We start from the raw sequence: 17,961 nt of genomic DNA, 5'->3' as shown, positions 1-17,961 counted from the left end.
CTAGCAACATGAATTCGACTGGGACAACACTACTATCACAGGTCAAGCCAGACAGAGAACAGCCAGGGAATTCCTAGAGGCATGGCATTCATCCACAAACTCCATCAACAAACACATCGACCTGGACCCAATATACCAACCACTACAGCGTACAGCTGAAACTGACAACCGGAAGCGGCAGGGACAGACCACTATGAACACCGGAGGAAACATCAAAGAAGCACTTCGCAGGAGGCTCCCAAGCACTGATGATGTCGCCTAGCCAGGGGACGAAACGTTTGCAACAAAAACTTCCAGCTCGGCGAACAGAACCACAACAACTGTAACTTTTTGCTATAAATTCTGTGTTAAGATTGAGCCCTCCACTATCACCTGATGAAGGAGCGACGCTCCGAAAGCTAGTGTGCTTCCAATTAAACCTGTTGGACTATAACATGGTGTTGTGTGATTTTAAACTTATTTCCCAAGAGTAGGTCAAGTTTTGCACCTTCTCTAGTAGGTACATCCACATACCGAATCAGAAAATTTTCTTGCACACATTTAACAAATTCCTCTCCATCTAAACCCTTAACACTATAGCAGTCCCAATCTATGTTTGGAAAATTAAAATCCCTTTCAATAACCACCGTATTATTCTTACAGGCAACTGAAATCTGACAAATTTGTTTCTCAATTTCTCTCTGACTATTAAGGGGTCTATAATGCAATCCCAATAAGGTGATCATCCCTTTTTATTTCTCAGTTCCACCCAAATAACATCCCTGGATGTATTTCTGGGAATATCCTCCCTTAGTACAGCTGTAATGTTATCCCTTATCAAAAACACCACTCCCCCTCCTCTCTTGCCTCCCTTTCTGTAGCATTTGTATCCTGGAATGTTAAGCTGCCAGTCCTGTCCATCTACTCAATCTCTCTTCATAAGCCAACCCCTTCACCTCTGGAATCAACCGAGGGAACCTCCTCTGCACCCCCTCTAGTGCCAGTACATCCTTTCTCAAGTCAGGAGACCAAAACTGCACACAGTACTGTGTGGCCTCACCAGCACCCTATACAGCTGCAACATAACCCTCCCTGCTTTTAAACTCAATTCCGGTAGCAATGAAGGACAAAATGCTGCCTTAATTATATGTTGCATCTGCAGACTAACCTTCTGTGATTCATGAACAAGAACACACAGGTCCCTCTGCACAGCAGCGTGCTGCAATTTTTAACATTCAAGTACTCGTCCTTTTAACTGGTATTCCTACCAAAATGGATGACTTCACATTTATTACATTGTATTTCATCTGCCAGACCGTTGCTCACTCACTTAAACTACGTCCTTCTACAAAGTTCCACAGTCCTCTGCACACTTTGCTTTACCACTCATCTTAGTGTCGTCTGCAAACTTGTCCCCAACTCCAAATCATCTACGTAAATTGTGAATAATTGCGGTCCCAAGACTGATCTCTGAGGCACACCACTAGTAACTGATTGCCAACCAGGAATGCACTCATTTATCCCCAGACTTTACTTCCTGTTAGTCAACCAATCCTCTATCCATGCTAATACATGACCCATAATGCCCCGCATCTTTATCTTATGCAGCAGCCTTTTGTGTGGCACCTTGTTGAATGCCTTTTGAAATTCTAGATACACATCTGCTGGGTCCCCGTTATCCAACATGCTCATATCAATAGTTCTTGTGTGTCAAGATCTCAAACTAGGCTATAAATTAGTGAACAACAAAGGGAAGTGAATAGATATAATGACACACTGTAGATTTACACAGCACATTTATTCTAGTATGTTCAAGTAGCAGACACATTTGCTTTGCTAAATTGCAATGAAAGCTGAATTGAACCAGTCCCTGATGGACATTAACCATTATGTACCGTCCAGAGTCTCTCTAGATTAAATATATGGTGACATTCAACAACATGGTTTTGTGTATTAACATTGAAAAACACTTTCAGAAAGATGAGTGTGACCAATACAACAGAAATGTTAATATGTGCCCTGAGCTCAAAGAACACCTTATCAAACATCCACGTGAATAAAATCCACAAGATTCTTATATGTAATTTAAGGGACACTGCAAATCAAACAAAAAAGCAATAAGATGAAATTTCCTTTTGTTGTTTTGCTTTCAGCTCTATATACAGAAACCAACATTTAATTTTCACCAAACTCAACAATAGTCCTACTGTCAGGCCTCAAGTGGGGTAGAGCTCTGATAATCAAGCCTCACTATCCCTGGAGTCATCACAAAAGTTAAAGATTTCATCAAATTACGCAAAATTCTCCAGTTTACCTGTCTGATAGATCCAGATTAACAGGGTCCTGTACTTAACAAAACCACTACTATTTGCTATAAATAAATTCTGACTTTGAATTGTCAATGGATAATTCTTCCAGTTAAAACTCTAATCCCTTTCTAAAACTCCCTTACACACATCAAACAAAAAAACTTTGGTATTTTGAGTGCTAGAAAAAAACTGGCAAAGCAGATCTAAGGCTCTGAGATGATCTTAGTATTTGCCAGGATTTTTGGTTCTTTGATCTCTCTTCTCCATGTCCTTTCCACATTTTTGCAGGAGACACAGGTGATTGTACACTAACTGCAAAGTCTCTTAGTTTCTGCTTACAGGCTGCTTCATATATAAATTGGTAGAAGGAAATCAAACTGTGTTTTCTTCAGATATTTTCTTGCAGACAAAAACACACTACCATGTCCTTTGGAGGTCCGAAGGCTTCTGCCAGAATCATTTACAGCCAAAAACTGTTGAGAACCCAGGAGTCAGATAGTTGTCGTCAGGCCACTCCACAAACAGCAATTTATTGCAAACTGAATCTCACTTTGTCAATGGACTAGCACCAACAGGTGTGTACAAAGAGTCTTGCCCACTGCTTCAAGCAGTGTAAAGACAACTTACAATGAGATTCAATAACTTGGTTTTAAAAAAATGCAGCAATTTGTTCTACAATCATTGGCTTCAAAACAATTGTTTTCCCATTTCAGTCTACATTCACATATACAGAAAAAGAAAAGGTGTAGTCTTTTCGCCATACAGCATAGGATCACAGAACATCAACAATTTTTTAAAAAATTGAGGTTATAGCATATTTTTGCCTTCACACCAAGGAACTTGAGACGATGCACACTTAGGCCCCGAATTAAAGGATAGTTTTGCAATCTTGTTTATTTTTACTTCACCCGCCCCCACATGTAATGCTTCATACCCGTTTTTCTTTTATAGTCTTTCCCCTCCTTTTTGGTTTTCATTATTGCATACACGCACAACTTAAGCATCATAGTAGATTTATGTTTTAAAACAAATACTGTGAGTAGAGAGAAAATGCTGGAAATAAATGTCAGTCAGCCCCTTTGTGTAGATAAAGGTCAATATTCCAGTGCAAGACCAGAGTCTTGAAGGAATGCCTTGCACATTAACCTGTGTATCCTGTAGACAAGCTGATTGATGTTTACTTTCAATAATTCTAATTACTATAGTATCTTATTCACTTTATTTTCTCGGTTCTCAGAGCTTTTTATCAGTTCAAATCTAAATCAGATTAGACACCAGGAAATGGAACTGATGGCACTCAGGATTATCTGTAGGGTAATCAAAGACAGATCAGAATGACCACAATTATGGCAATGAGGCAACCATTCAGTATACAACTGGGTGATATGCGAGCTTGAACAAGTTTGATCATACAGCGCACAACCTAACATGTAGAGATTATATGACACTGATTTAACTTAGCACCTGTACTAACTGATGCTTATATCACACATCATACACCAGCATACAGTTTAAGCACTAGTTCAGCACTTATTATTACATCTAAAGGACAGTACGTCATCATTCTGTCATAATATTGGGGTAGCTGTCTGATTTAGAGACCGGACATTGATTAATTCAAGTTAGTAACATACCACTTAGTACAAGCATAGAATCCAACAACATAGGAGTCTGTCAATGAACCCATCTGCTTGAGAGATCTCTGAAGGGATAATTTCACTTATGCTCATTTGGTTACTGACACAAATTTAAATGCCTAACTTCCAAATATTTATGCATTTCCATTTTGAAAGTAATGGACAGAAACAAATCAATGTTACCATCCATAAAATCTTGTTGAAATTTTCCTGTACCAAATCTACTTCTCACTAAGAATAGTCAACCTGTTTCCAAGGCCTTGAATGTTGTTCTGAAATTGGTTGCTGACTGCGGCGGAAAACAAAGTCAAAGATGATGACCACATTTCCCCAGTAGGCAGGTATCCAAGTTCTACATGGAACTTGCCATAGGAATATGGCTGAAATTGAGAATTCAGTTTACAAGAGGATTGCAGTCATAAACCCATGATTTGGCAATGAAATATGCAAATTGGGTAGCCACTTGAACTTTGTGGGGCAATAGGAACTCATGGTATTGAATTTCAATCCAAAATTTAAATCTTGGATAATTGCAAAACAAGACTAGCACCTGAAGATTGCAATGACTCAAAAAGCAAAGGCATTAATTTCACTGATATTCACGTTCATTAAGGTTGTAATATGTAATATTGTGCACAGTGACATGGTTAATCCATATTCTGGATTAGTGGTGCTGGAAGAGCACAGCAGTTCAGGCAGCATCCAAGGAGCTTTGAAATCGACGTTTCGGACAAGAGTCCTTCATCAAGAATAAAGGCAGTGAGCCTTTCAAAGCTCCTTGGATGCTGCCTGAACTGCTGTGCTCTTCCAGCACCACTAATCCAGAATCTGGTTTCCAGCATCTGCAGTGATTGTTTTTACCATGGTTAATCCATACCTGAGTCTCGTACAATTTCTCCCTGCGGTTTGCAACCTCATTGCGAATGATTGTCCCTATGTATTCAATTACCATTGTGTGCTTCTCAAGGTCTTTGGCTGCGTAGAGACCCAGACCCTATGGAGCAGAAAAATAACCAAAGGTAGAAGAAACATTGAAATTAATTCTAAAACAGTCCTTAGAATTCAACTACTCCTGTCCAGGTTCCATTACTCATGACAGAGTATCATCGGGTTTAACCTGTGGATACACCATAATTTTTCAGTGAGGAGATCTCAAGTCCCAGGATATCAAAGCAGATAGATGTTAAAACATTCAGTGTAGCACATCCCTCATTCAAGTGTAATTTAAGCTCCATGTACTTGTGCCATGGGTCATCAAGTGAACAAGCTAAATGGATGTGATCATTCTCAAATTTCATTCTAGATATCAAGTCATACGTTTCTTTTGCTACATGAAAACTTTACACATGTAGCAGTCCACAGTCAGTTTTGTTTGGTTGACAGAAACAGCTGACAATTTAGACTAGTTTCAGATACAGTCTCATCTTTGTATTGCAATCAAGATCTCTCTCTTTGAAAATAACTTGAGCTCAAATGGCTCTTGTCAATTTATGACGGCCATTTGATCTACCAGTTTTTTTGTGACAGAGCTACCCCAGAAGTTGAGGATTGCTATCCTTGCCGTTTGAAGGAAACCATGTCTGATTTTAAATTGACACTCATGTCCAGAGGTACCAGAAGCTGAAGAATTATAAAATTACTGATGGCAAAGGCCACAGGACAATATTTCATCTTCAATCTAGCCAAATCAACCAGCAAGGAATAATGCCCCAGAAGTTTCTCTATGCCAGGATCATCCTTGAAAACATTCTCTTTCGCCAATTGCTTTAGATACTTACATTGACAAACGTAGGTATCATGCAAAAATTGTGTACAAGAACTGAGATTAGACATATTTGGCAATTTTTCTGCAGACCAAAGAATCGTTTTGCTGACTTTGGACAGGGTTTAAGACTCTGAAATTAAAAGTGGGTCAAAAAAAATGCAGGTATCATGGTTATTGGCTGCAGAGAATAATTAATAACAATTAATACACATCCTGAAGCCAGGAGGCCACTTCAATTAGAAATAAAATGGCCAAGATAGAAGCATGAATGAGCCAAGATCAAAATACCAAAAACAAGGTGCACTACTGGTTGAGAAGGTGACAGAGAACTGTCAACCTATGACTAGAACTAATTAAAGCCACTATAAGCTACAAAGCACTACTATCTTAGAGACAAAACAGAAAAATTCCAAAGGAAGGGCTTTCCCTGTAGATTTCAATATATAAGGAACACAAGCATCGACACAAGCAGAAAAGCTGAGAATATGATGAATGAATGAAATCTATTAATAAGTGAGATTATTAGAAAACTGAATATCTTGAAACGACGTTCCTAGCAAATTGAATTTTAGTCTTCCCTTCACCTACCAATGCTAAGCTGGAGGATGGCAAATAAATAAAAAAAAACCAAGCAACTAATTTGATTTCAGAGTACAAAATCTGTTATAATTAGTGACATTTTACATCTTGCTGATAGTGACTCACCTGTATTCGAGATCGAGCCAGGTAAACATTATTTTTCCACTCGGTTTTCAGTCGGCGGTACTGAGAAGATTTGGAGTGAACAAACTGCTTGCTGTAGGGAGTGTTAATTTCTCCAGTTACTGTACTCTGAAATGCTTTTGATGTGCTGGTGCTGTTCAAGGTGTGCGGCCTGTTAAGTACGTCGGAGAAAAAGATTAATATCTGTACTTGGATCAAAAATGAAAAGGCTCCCCAGAACCAAGCCCGTTATGATTGTCATTACCTGATCTAAAGACTTAAAATATGCTTGAGGTATTAGTGCTTTCTATCTATACCTTTATATAGGCTGGCAAAAAATGATAAAGCTACAGTTGAATGATAAAGTTATATTGCATCACTTAGTGTTTCAAGTTGGGCTTTTTTTGACCTCTTAGTTCTTTGCAGTAAATCTACTGCTAGAATGCTACAAGTTTAAATTATTCAGTCTTGGCTTTCTGAACTTGCCAGCTACCATGGAATATTTCTCCAAAGCAGTTTTCTATCTGTCGATTCCTCAGCAGGAATCAAAATATCACATTTTACATAAAAGGCACGATATTATATTCAAATATAAAAGGCAGTTAAATTCATAGTTTAAATCTTGTGACAGATCACTTGATAATAAAATGCCTTTAAAAAATTTATAAGTTTAAAGTTATCACAAGCAAGTCACTTTCATTTTTCCTGTACCCACCGTTTGTAGTGAGTCATAATTTTCGGCTCAGATCGGGCACAGCCTGTTGGATTGACAGCTAGTGGGAGCTCCATAAGCGGGTGCCGACCATACCTGAATATATAGTTCTGACAACTCTCCACACCTGGCAACTGGAGAGAAATCAAAATTAATTCACAAAACTAATTTCTAAAATGTATTTTAACTAAAAAGGTGATTACAAATAGTGGGAGATGATGGCCTAGTGGTGTTATTGCTTAATTAAAAGATCCAGATATTGTTCTGGGAATCCGGGTTCAAATCCCGCCATGCCAGATGATGGAATTTGAATTTAGTAATTAAAAAAAAGTCTAACAATGACCATGAATCCATTGTTGATTGCCAGAAAAACCCATCTGGTTCACTGATGTCCTTTAGGGAAGGAAACAGCCACCCTCACTTGGTCTGGCCTATATGTGACTCCAGACCCACAGCAATGTGGTTGACTCTTAACTGCCCTCTGAAAAATTAGGATGGGCAGTAAATGCCAGAGACATCCTCACTCTGTGAATGAGTGAAGAAACCCCCACCATAAAATAATTGGGTAAATGCCTTTCTTCCCCCTAACTTGCAGACAGCAAATTTCAAAATTCATCTGCTATAATTCTTGCGCCACAGCTGTCACCATGCTACCCATTGCTTATCTGACTGATCGTGGATGAGCCAAAGTTTCGTGCAACTCACTATTGGCTAAATGAATACTTCCTGCTCAGTCTTCGAGCAGATAATTCACGCCATAACCTTCAATCCCACACCTATCTCAGAACGCCCACTCAATTCAATAGGTCACAACTTTGAAGCCTGGTTCATCCTGAGTGTGCAGGAATAGATCAGCTGTTAGGAACATCACTGCACAACTCAGAGAAAGCCACCCAGAGTACAGCACTATCGGCTCGATGGCTAGTGATAGCAAATGAAAACCTGAATCCTCATTCCATTGCTTTGTTGACACCAATTGCCCATTTTAGGACTATTCCCAAATTACACATCATTTTCACCAAGCAGTGGACAACTTTTGCATCATCTATTACCTTTTATCTATACAACAAATCCCATCAGTTCTGCACAGCCCTTTACTTGTCTCAATAATCCAGAGCAGCGACTGAGCTCTTGACAAACAATTTCATGCCTATACACAATTTATTTTGCTGTGCTTTAGACACATTTGTATCTATTTATGAAACTTAAACCTATTATGTAGCACCTTGTTGTGTATGCATATAGTTTAGATACACCGTGAGGTCTCAGCTCACTAACCAACAGGCTAATTTCTGGCCCCCTCTACTTTTAACTCCCATTTCAGCAAATCATACTCTTACAAGATTTACCTTGCCGTCACTCCAAACTCTGTTCTTGAGCAACCGAATCCAACCATCTTGAGACTAAATCAGAACACTTGAAACCTTGGCATTATACCTGATCCAATGTGTTTCAGCATCACTGAGACTGCTTGCTCCCACAACAACTTTGCCCTTACCTCTGCTCATCTGTGGCTGAATCCCTCAAGAATACCTTTGATATCACTAGATTTGATTATTCCAACCCGCTCCTAGCAGATGCACTCATTCCATGTTTTTTTTTTACTTAAAACTTTGCTCCTCTTGTCTTAACTCAAGCCTTTCACCAATCATGCTGGTGCTTCCTGACCAATACCAGCTCCCAGTGCAGCAATATCATAATTTCAAAATTCCCACACCCCCACATCTCTCTGAGTCCTCGAATTCCACAACCCCCCAAAAATACCTCTTTGACCAAGCTTTTGGTCATTTAACCTTGGTTATTTATCTCCTTGTGGCTCAATGCCATATCATGTTTTACAATGCTCACATGAGAGGAGTCGGATGATGGTACAGGTGCTATGTATATAAGCGTATTACTGATGGTATGTTGAGATTAATCACTAAGTTTGGAAAATAAATCAACCTTTATTTTATAAATCTTCAAGCGAAGATGATTGTAAACAATGTTTGCCCCACTTGACCATGTTAACGAGCTTTTAGAAGATTTGTAGCTCAGGTTGAGGTTTCAGATGTAGGTTTGCTCGCTGAGCTGGAAGGTTCATTTCCAGACGTTTCGTTACCCTACTAGGTAACATCTTCAGTGGGCCTCAGGCGAAGCAATGCCGAAAATTCCTGCTTTCTAATTTATATGTTTGGGGTGGTGATGTCATTTCCTGTGGTGAAGTCAGTTCCTGTTCCTTTTCTCAGGTAGATGGGGTCTAACTCAATGTCTTTGTTGAGTGTGTTCCGGTTGGAATGCCATGCTTCTAGGAATTCCCGTGCATGTCTTTGTTTGGCTCGTCCTAGGATGGATGTGTTGCCCCAGTTGAAGTGGTGTCCTTCCTAATCTGTATCTAAGGATACTAGTGAGAGAGGTTGATGTCTTTTTGTGGCTAGTTGGTGTCCATGTATCCTGGTGGCTAATTTTCTGCCTGTTTGTCCAATGTAGTGTTTGTCACTGCCAGACTACGCAGACCCCTTGGCATCATGGTAGCCCACAAACCCACCAACACACTAAAACAGCAGCTAATGAACTTGAAAAATCCTATAAAGACGAGCAAAACTAACGTCATTTACAAAATACCATGCAAGGACTGTAACAAACACTACATTGGACAAACAGGCAGAAAACTAGCCACCAGGATACTTGAACATCAACTAGCCACAAAAAGACATCAACCTCTCTCACTAGTATCTTTAGATACAGATGAGGAAGGACACCACTTCGACTGGGACAACACATCCATCCTAGGACGAGCCAAACAAAGACACGCACGGGAATTCCTAGAAGCATGGCATTCCAACCGGAACACACTTAACAAAGACATTGAGTTAGATCCCATTTACCACCCCCTGAGAAAAGGAACAGGAAGTGACTTCACCACAGGAAATGACATCACCAATCCAAAGAAACCCAAACGTATAAATAGAAAGCAGGAACTTTCAGCATTGCTTCGCCTGAGGCCCACTGAAGATGTTACCTAGTAGGGTAACGAAACGTCTGGAAATGAACCTTCCAGCTCAGCGAGCAAACCTACATCCAAAACTTAATCATGTTTAATAGCCTTTTTCATGATGGGGGATAACTGCATAGCCATTCAAAATATTTCTGAATTTAAATCTTACATTAAGTTACAGGTTGGACATGGCTTAAGTATGTACATTTTAAAACCTGTAATCTATTAAATTCATTTTTTTTGCAGGTCTTGCTCTCCTTGGCGCCTTTCTTCTTACCGACTCTGCAATCCTTAGAACAGCATGAATAGTGAGTCCAAACATGTCCTCTCCTTTAATGTAATCAGGAAAAAGTCGTAACATTTCCGCTTCTTTCCGCAGTTGCACAATTGGTTCAAGAATTCGGTTCCAAACACCTGAGAAATATAGGGAATAAATGGAAAACATAGCTTGGATGTTGTCGGGGCTCTGCAGAAATATTAGAATTACAAAACACCAAACATAGAGTGCTTATGTATCTCCTCAACCATTCCCTGCCAAAACAAGGTCAAGCTATTTACTCCTACTGTGTGGTGAACACACCAACTCTTGATGTGTAGAAATAGCAACCAACTAGTTCCTAAGTCTCTGCTAAGGTTGCTCTTAAGTGAGTCACTTGGAGGTATATGAGCATAACAACTTCCAGGGAAGCACACAATGTACCATTGTCCAGAGATCAGTAACACAATGGACTGAAAAATTGTGGGATAAACCTTCGCTGTACTGACAAAGTGTCATCTACATAAAGCATCACTAACTTGTCTACAAAGTCATAAGCACAAGCTCCAAGGCCACAACTTGGACAAATCAATTTGTCTTGACAGAGTGAGTTTGTTTTTAAATTTTCTGCGAGACTATTGAAGACTCACAAAGAGGAAATATAAAATCACTGGTTAAGTCTGAGCGTGACAATACTATGGTTTTAAGGTGTATTTAGCATTTTTTTTAAAAGTGAAGAAAGGTTGAGACAGAGGTACCGAGCAGCCTACTCAAGCCAATAAAGTAAACAGCTCAAGAGGCCTTGGTGTTTTTAAAAAACATTAGAATAATAGAAGCAACCTAAATAGGTCGTGTCGAGCTACCGCAGAACCAGGATTTTTAGTTTAGGCTTTCTGCAGTTGCTGGGGTCTTGAAGCTGAATGTGGAAGCTCGTATACCTCTGTTACAGCTAAAAGCTGGGGTTCTCTTCAATCTGTTTTACTAAATCTGCCTTTACGAAGGGCGTGTTTATGGGACGTTACTATAAAGGAACAGTTAATTAGTAGGCGTCAATATATCTATTATTTTGTTAAGAATTTCAGAAGAGTTACAGTTAAGCCAATTCTTTTATTTTTATTTTGTCTGTATTTTAACTGTTGTGCAAAAATAAAGTGTCATGCATAATGTCAAATAGTTTGATCAATTGAATTGCATCTGGAACGGAATGCCTTACACTGATCTTTAAAATAAGAAAAATGTAAGGTCTACATTATCTTAATATATTTCGAGGGGGTTTAGTCTGGTCTGTAACACCAGAGATCATCTTTATGCTTTGAATAGTGTTTAACTACACACAGTTAGGTTTCTGACATCCAAGGGAAACCTCTGAAACACATTATCATTAAGAACTCAGCACGATAAAAAGGCTCTGCTTGTTCCTTTGGATAAGTGCTTAGCTTTGGAATTCCATTGAGAGGGGTTACAGCAGTATATAATGAAGACCTAACATTTTGCCAAACCTTGGATAATGGGATAAGTAACCTCAAACACATTTGACCAAGTTAAGATATAGTTTGTCAAAACTCAAGATAGCTTTGGTGACTTGTCAAGAGCAAAAAATCCATTTAAGTTTTGCTTCAATAGTAATTAGTCAGCAAGACTTCAGTTTAAGACAAAAGCAAATCATAAATTACAATTTAGACTTTGTGTATAAACTGTCAATGATATGAGAAACAGAACTAATAGTGTAGTCTAAAATAAAACTGCATTGTGAAGCATAGAGATATATGAAGAGATATCTGACTATTCAGGGTAATGACTGAAATTACTAGTTTAATTTCCATAAATAACTAAAGAGGAAGAATAATATTTCCAAATTACCAGAACAATAATTAGCTCGCAACATTAAAATCATAGAACAGCACGGGAGGCAGCCATTCAGTTAGAGTCATAGAAATGGACAGTATAGAAACAGACCCTTCAGTTCAACTTGTCCATGTCGAACAGATATTGTAGATTAACGTCGTCCCATTTGCCAGCACTTCCCCCATATACCTCTAAACCCTTCCTATTCACAAACCCATCCAGATGCCTTTTAAATGTTGTAATTGTACCAACCTCCACCACTTCCTCTGGCAGCTCATTCCATACATGCACCACCCTCTGTGTGAAGTTGCCCGAGGTCCCTTTTAAACCCTCTCACCCCCCCTTAAACCTATACCCTCTAGTTTTTGACTTGCTCAGTGCTCTGGGGAAAAGACCTGGTCAATTTACCCTATCCATGCCCTTCATGATTTTCTCACATCCAAATAATTTATATAAATGTCAAAAAGCACTGGACTCAGCATCGATCCTTGTGGTACACCACTGGTCAATGTTCTTCAGTCTGAAAAGCAACCATCATCACCCTGTCTTCTACCTTCGAACCAGTTCTATATCTAAATGGCTAGTTCTCCCTGTATTCCATGTAATCTAACCTTGCTGACCAGTCTACCACGAGGAACCTTGTTGAACGTCTTACTGAAGTCCATATAGTGTGGAGGTGCCGGTCTTGGACTGGGGTAGACAAAGCTAAAAAATTTTTAAACGAAGTCTGTCCTCATCAATCCTCTTTGTTACTTCTTCAAAAAATTCAATCAAGTTAGTGAGACACAACTTTTCATGCACAAAACCATGCTGACTATCCTTAATCAGTCCTTGCCTTTCCAAATACACGTAAATACGTTCCCTCAGGATTCTCCCCAACAACTTGCACACCTCAGATGTCAGGCTCACTGGTTTATAGTTCCCTGGCTTTTCCTTACCACCTTCCTTAAATAGTGGCACCATGGTAGCCAACCTCCAAGTCTTACAGCACCTCACCTGTGACTACTGATGATACAAGTATCTCAGCAAGGGACCCAGCAATCATTCCCCTAGCGTTCCACAAAGTTCTAAGGTACACCTGACCAGATCCCAGGTATCCACTTTTATGCATTTTAAGCTGTCCAGCACCACCTCCTCTGTAATATGGACATTTTTCAAGATGTCACTATCTATTTCCCAACATTCTGTATCTTCCACATCCTTCTCCAGTTAACCTTGATGCAAAATACCCATGTAGGATCTTCCCCATCTCTTGTGATTCCACACATAGGTGGACTTGCTGATCTTTGAGGGGTTCTATTCTCTCCCTAGTTACTCTTTTGTCCTTAATGTACTAACAAAATCCCTTTGGATTCTCCTTTACCTAGTTTGCTAAGGCTATCTAGTGTCCCTTTTTGCCCTCCTGATTTCCCTCAAGTATATTCCTATTGCCTTTATACTCTGAGGATTTGCTCAACGTGTGCTGTCTATATCTGACATATGCTTACTTGTTTTTCTTGACCAAACCCTCAATTTCTTGAGTCATCCAGTCTTGCCCTTCACCCGAATAGGAACACACTGTCCCTGGACTCTCTTTATCTCATTTTTAAAGGCTTCCCATTTTTCAGCTGTCCCTTTACCTGCAAACATCCGTCCCCAATCAACTTTTGAAAGTTCTTGCCTAATACCGTCAAAATCGAGCTTCCTCCAATTTATAACTTTTTAACTTTTAGATCTGGTCTATCCTGTCCCATCACTATTCTAAAACTAGTAGAATTATGGTTGCTGGTCCCAAAGTTCTCCCCCACTGACACCTGCCCTGCCTTATTTCCCAAGAGTAGGTCAAGTTTTGCACCTTCTCTAGTAGGTACGTCCACATACTGAATCAGAAAAGTTTCTTGTACACACTTAAATTCCTCTCCATCCAAGCCTTTAACACAATGGCAGTCCTAGTCTGTTCGGAAAATTAAAATCCCCCACCATAACCACCCTATTATTTTGACAGTTAATTGAGATCTCCTCAAGTTTAGTTTCTCAATTTCCTACTGACTACTGGAACGGCAGTGGTGGTGGTTGGGGCGGGGCGGTGGGGTGTCCATTGTACTTAGTCTACATAAAGTTCAATATTATATTAGAAGGACAAAGCAACAGCATTACCTACGTGAAATTTACACAGAATTACAAAGTGTTGAAAATAATTATAATTCTATTGTCCAGTGAAAAAAAATTACCCTGACAAGCACAAACTGATCTTACCTTGTGGGGTCCAATCAGTAACAATCAGATCCTCATGCCCTTGCTCAATAACCTGGATGCCAAACTCCGGTTTCCCATTTGTATCATTGATGGTGCAGTGGTAGCAGCAACGCTTGTTAGTGTATCGCATGCTCCAATAAATCCGTGTTGCTTCATATCCAATGGGATAAAGAGCTGTCACACTGTGGAATTCCTGCATCTGATGGGGCAGCAACTGACCAATGGTATGGAAAATCAGTCCACCAACCCTAAACATGTGACTGCGCTTGCCACGCTGTACAATGCTAGCGATCTGCTTCACTTCATCTCTCTGAATGTAGACACGGCGGTAAACAGCAAAACATCTAATTTCCTGCTCATTCGCTCCCTTCAGTTTATGTTGACTGCAAAGCATCGTCTTGTCCTTAAAAAACATACAACGGGCACGAATAGCACAAGCAAAATGATAGGTGTTTGGGCATCGCACCCGATGACAACCAGTAGTGGCTCCAGTCTTCTGACAAAAAGCACACTTTGTGGTGAGTCCTCGGTGAAAAGCCACTTCCACATTTATCAGTGCCCCTGCCTGAGTCTCATACACTTCAGAGGACCACAATGCACAGTTTAGGTGGACCCACAAATCCAAATCAAGGTTCAAGAGTCTTGCAGGCCCATCTGTCATTCCATCACCTTCTTCATGACAGAAGCAGCATCTCCTAGTGTCCTTGGGCAGGGGGTCTGGTTTTAATGATGTTCCCAGTTTCTGAATAAGTTCTTCAATTTCATGCTGAAACACATGCTTAAACTTCCCCTTGTGAAATAAGACTTTAAACTCCAAACGTTTCCAACGGATTCCCCTCCACCTCTTCAGTTGTGGCGGAGGTTCCTCAAACTGCTTTTCATCCAGTGGAAGAGAATGTTTGATTTTTGGTGACTCGACTGGTGGATCAGGTTTATTTGACTCTGCTGGAGTCCCAGGTGACGATACACTGGGGGATGAGAGTGGAGAGCTCTCTGGTTGTAATATGGGAAGCTGGTGAACATCTAGGACAGACATATTGTTACTATAATGATGCACTACAATTCTTTCCTTTATTGGACAGTCCGAGGAAGCTTCCTGAAAAGATAAAGAAAAAATGGCCATTATAATATATGGACTCAAAAGCATTACTTATCAATAAATTCTTCCAAATAATTGTCAAAACAATAATCAAGTCCTCTATCAAAAAACTTTGCAAATTGCATCATCTAAAACTCCATCACTCTCACCCTACTGCACATCCAAAACACTATCTCAATCAATCTTGTATGGACCAGCTTCCAATTCCTAGTGCACTGCTTTCAAATTCTTGATCTTGCCTGCAATGCCTGGTCTTTTCATTTCCCTGCCACCACCTTCACCTGTGTGTTTCAGCATGCACCCTCAGTTCTTCCAACTCTGGCCTAATTTCCCTACCTGATTCCCTCTGCTCCTTCATTGGTAACACAGCATTGAGCCCATACTTCAATACTCTCCTTAATCCTTTCTGTGTTGCTGTTCTCCTTCCGACAGAAGGATCTGTAAAACCCACCTGTCGCTTATGACTCCTATCGCTACTCACATGATTTGGTACTCCAGGTCTTTTCCATTTCAGAGGAGAATTCTGGATTTAGAACAATGAATTGACCCAAAGTCAAGCTGTTAAAAACCTATCGTACCTATCTAAGCTCACGAAGAATTAAAGATAAGTAAAACCATAAAGCCCATTAATGGTTGTTCTATTGATCAGATATTATGTACCAGATTCCCTACTAGCCTCCTAATGTCAACTCTTGGGGGAAGACTAAAAAAAAAATTAACCACTGTTCCCAATTTTAAGAAAACTGGGAAATTCTTTATTGCTTCTCTAATGAAGACAAGCAAGCTCCAAGAGATGATGGATATCAATGATGCATCACTAGACTTACTTAATTTCCCTTTCCCCAAAGTAGCGGGAGCACCATGACCAAGAATACATACATACCGGCGTGACAGTTGCAAGCTCTTTTCCTGATGCTTTAACAGTAGAGCCTGGTAATGAGACATCATACTGTTTGAACCAATTATGTTTTTCCAGCACCAGTTTCTCCAGATCCATTGGTTCTTCTTTGGAACCCACTACAAGAAATCCAGAAAGTAGTAATGACCAACTAACATCCCAAACTGGTTGAAAATGTTGGCAAGTCTTTGTTTCAACAAGTTCTATCCTCGACCCCACAAAGAGACAGCAATTGGGACACTGTACTACACAACACTAACAGCCAATGTTCCTTCTAATTATTCTTTGTCTGTGCGGCATACAGCATTAGATTGCTGCAGTGAGGCATGCAGATATCTGGTCGGCATGGACGGGTTGGACCGAAGGGTCTGTTTCCATGTTGTACATCTCTATGACTCTATGTATCTTAAAGGGAATGGTGGCCCTATGGAATAATTGTTGGACCGCATTTTCTTGCGGCTCTTTCTTTTGTTTGGGGGGGGGGCGTGGGGGGGAGCTGCTGTTGTTGCTGCTGTGTCATGTGGCCTTGCACCAGCTCTCATTCATGTACGAGCTTTAGTTTGAAAGAAGGGTCACAGGAACAAAAATGTTAACTCTGCTTTCTCTCCACAGATGCTGCCAGACGTGTTTTTCCAGCAATTTGTGATTTTGTTTTGGATTTCCAGCAGAGTTCTTTTGTTTAATGTTGAAATTCAGTTAAGAATCAAAATTACAATCACAGCTTTGGGCAAGCATGTTCTTCCTCATTTATCTCATTTCCACCTTGAAAGAATTTGTGAACAGCACAGTTGAGGGCACTCACTTACTGGGGTCAGCAGATCAGCCAATGTTTTGAAAAAAATATGCATTAGTTTGTAGACTTGACAATACAAATATCAGTGATAGGAATCAGTTGCACACTGGCACACAATATAGTCACCACACATATGGAATTAACAACTTTCACAAGGATATTATCCCTGAAAGAGAACAAATTCAATAGGTGGCATGGACATATGGGGATTGAGCAAGCATGAGAGTTTCAGGCTACTGTTTACATGGAGGATAACAGCAACAAAGACTGGCTGGGCTTAAAGGTCTGTTTCAGTGCTACAATTTCTATATTTTTTTTTAAAATGCTGTATTCTGAAATAAATATTTGTTTCACCATCTTTTTGGATGTGGAAAGCTTGGGAAAATATTCTCCACAATTTTCTTTTGAGGGCACTGAGGTCAAATGCATAATCGGTAAAATTTGTATGTTGCCTGCGAAGATGCAAATAGCATTTTTTCATGAATTCGTGAGAGAATACTTGCAGATGGACAAAGTGCTACAAGATGGCAATTTCATTTGAATCCCGAGGCATAATAAGATCTAATCTTAGTGAAAATACAGAATGGAAAGGGCAAATTTGTATACATTAGCACTTCAACTTACAAGGTGCTGGGACAAAATCAGGGAAAAACCTAAGAAGAACATGGATCATGTCCTTGGACCATTGCTTTTGACTTATAGGCAAGTTAGATCTCATACCGTCCAAAGACAATATCTCAATCTGAAATAAAAG

General features: G+C 39.8%; 1 protein-coding gene across 4 annotated transcripts in view; it reads right to left on the bottom strand.

Moving 5' to 3' along the window:
* kmt2d (lysine (K)-specific methyltransferase 2D) overlaps nt 1-17,961 on the bottom strand; it is a 245,245-nt gene that overhangs the window by 11,178 nt on the left and 216,106 nt on the right. For all 4 annotated transcript variants that reach the window (XM_043681826.1, XM_043681827.1, XM_043681828.1 and 1 more), the window contains 6 exons: nt 16,400-16,533; nt 14,418-15,513; nt 10,359-10,495; nt 7,108-7,238; nt 6,396-6,564; nt 4,803-4,919 (listed from right to left, as the gene is read on the bottom strand). In XM_043681826.1, the coding sequence (XP_043537761.1) occupies nt 4,803-4,919; nt 6,396-6,564; nt 7,108-7,238; nt 10,359-10,495; nt 14,418-15,513; nt 16,400-16,533 (1,784 nt within the window). The remainder of the gene's footprint in view (nt 1-4,802; nt 4,920-6,395; nt 6,565-7,107; nt 7,239-10,358; nt 10,496-14,417; nt 15,514-16,399; nt 16,534-17,961) is intronic.

The sequence above is a fragment of the Chiloscyllium plagiosum genome, chromosome 43 (assembly GCF_004010195.1).
Source record: "Chiloscyllium plagiosum isolate BGI_BamShark_2017 chromosome 43, ASM401019v2, whole genome shotgun sequence".
Lineage (NCBI taxonomy): Eukaryota > Metazoa > Chordata > Chondrichthyes > Orectolobiformes > Hemiscylliidae > Chiloscyllium > Chiloscyllium plagiosum.
This window is presented reverse-complemented; position numbering and strand designations above follow the sequence as displayed.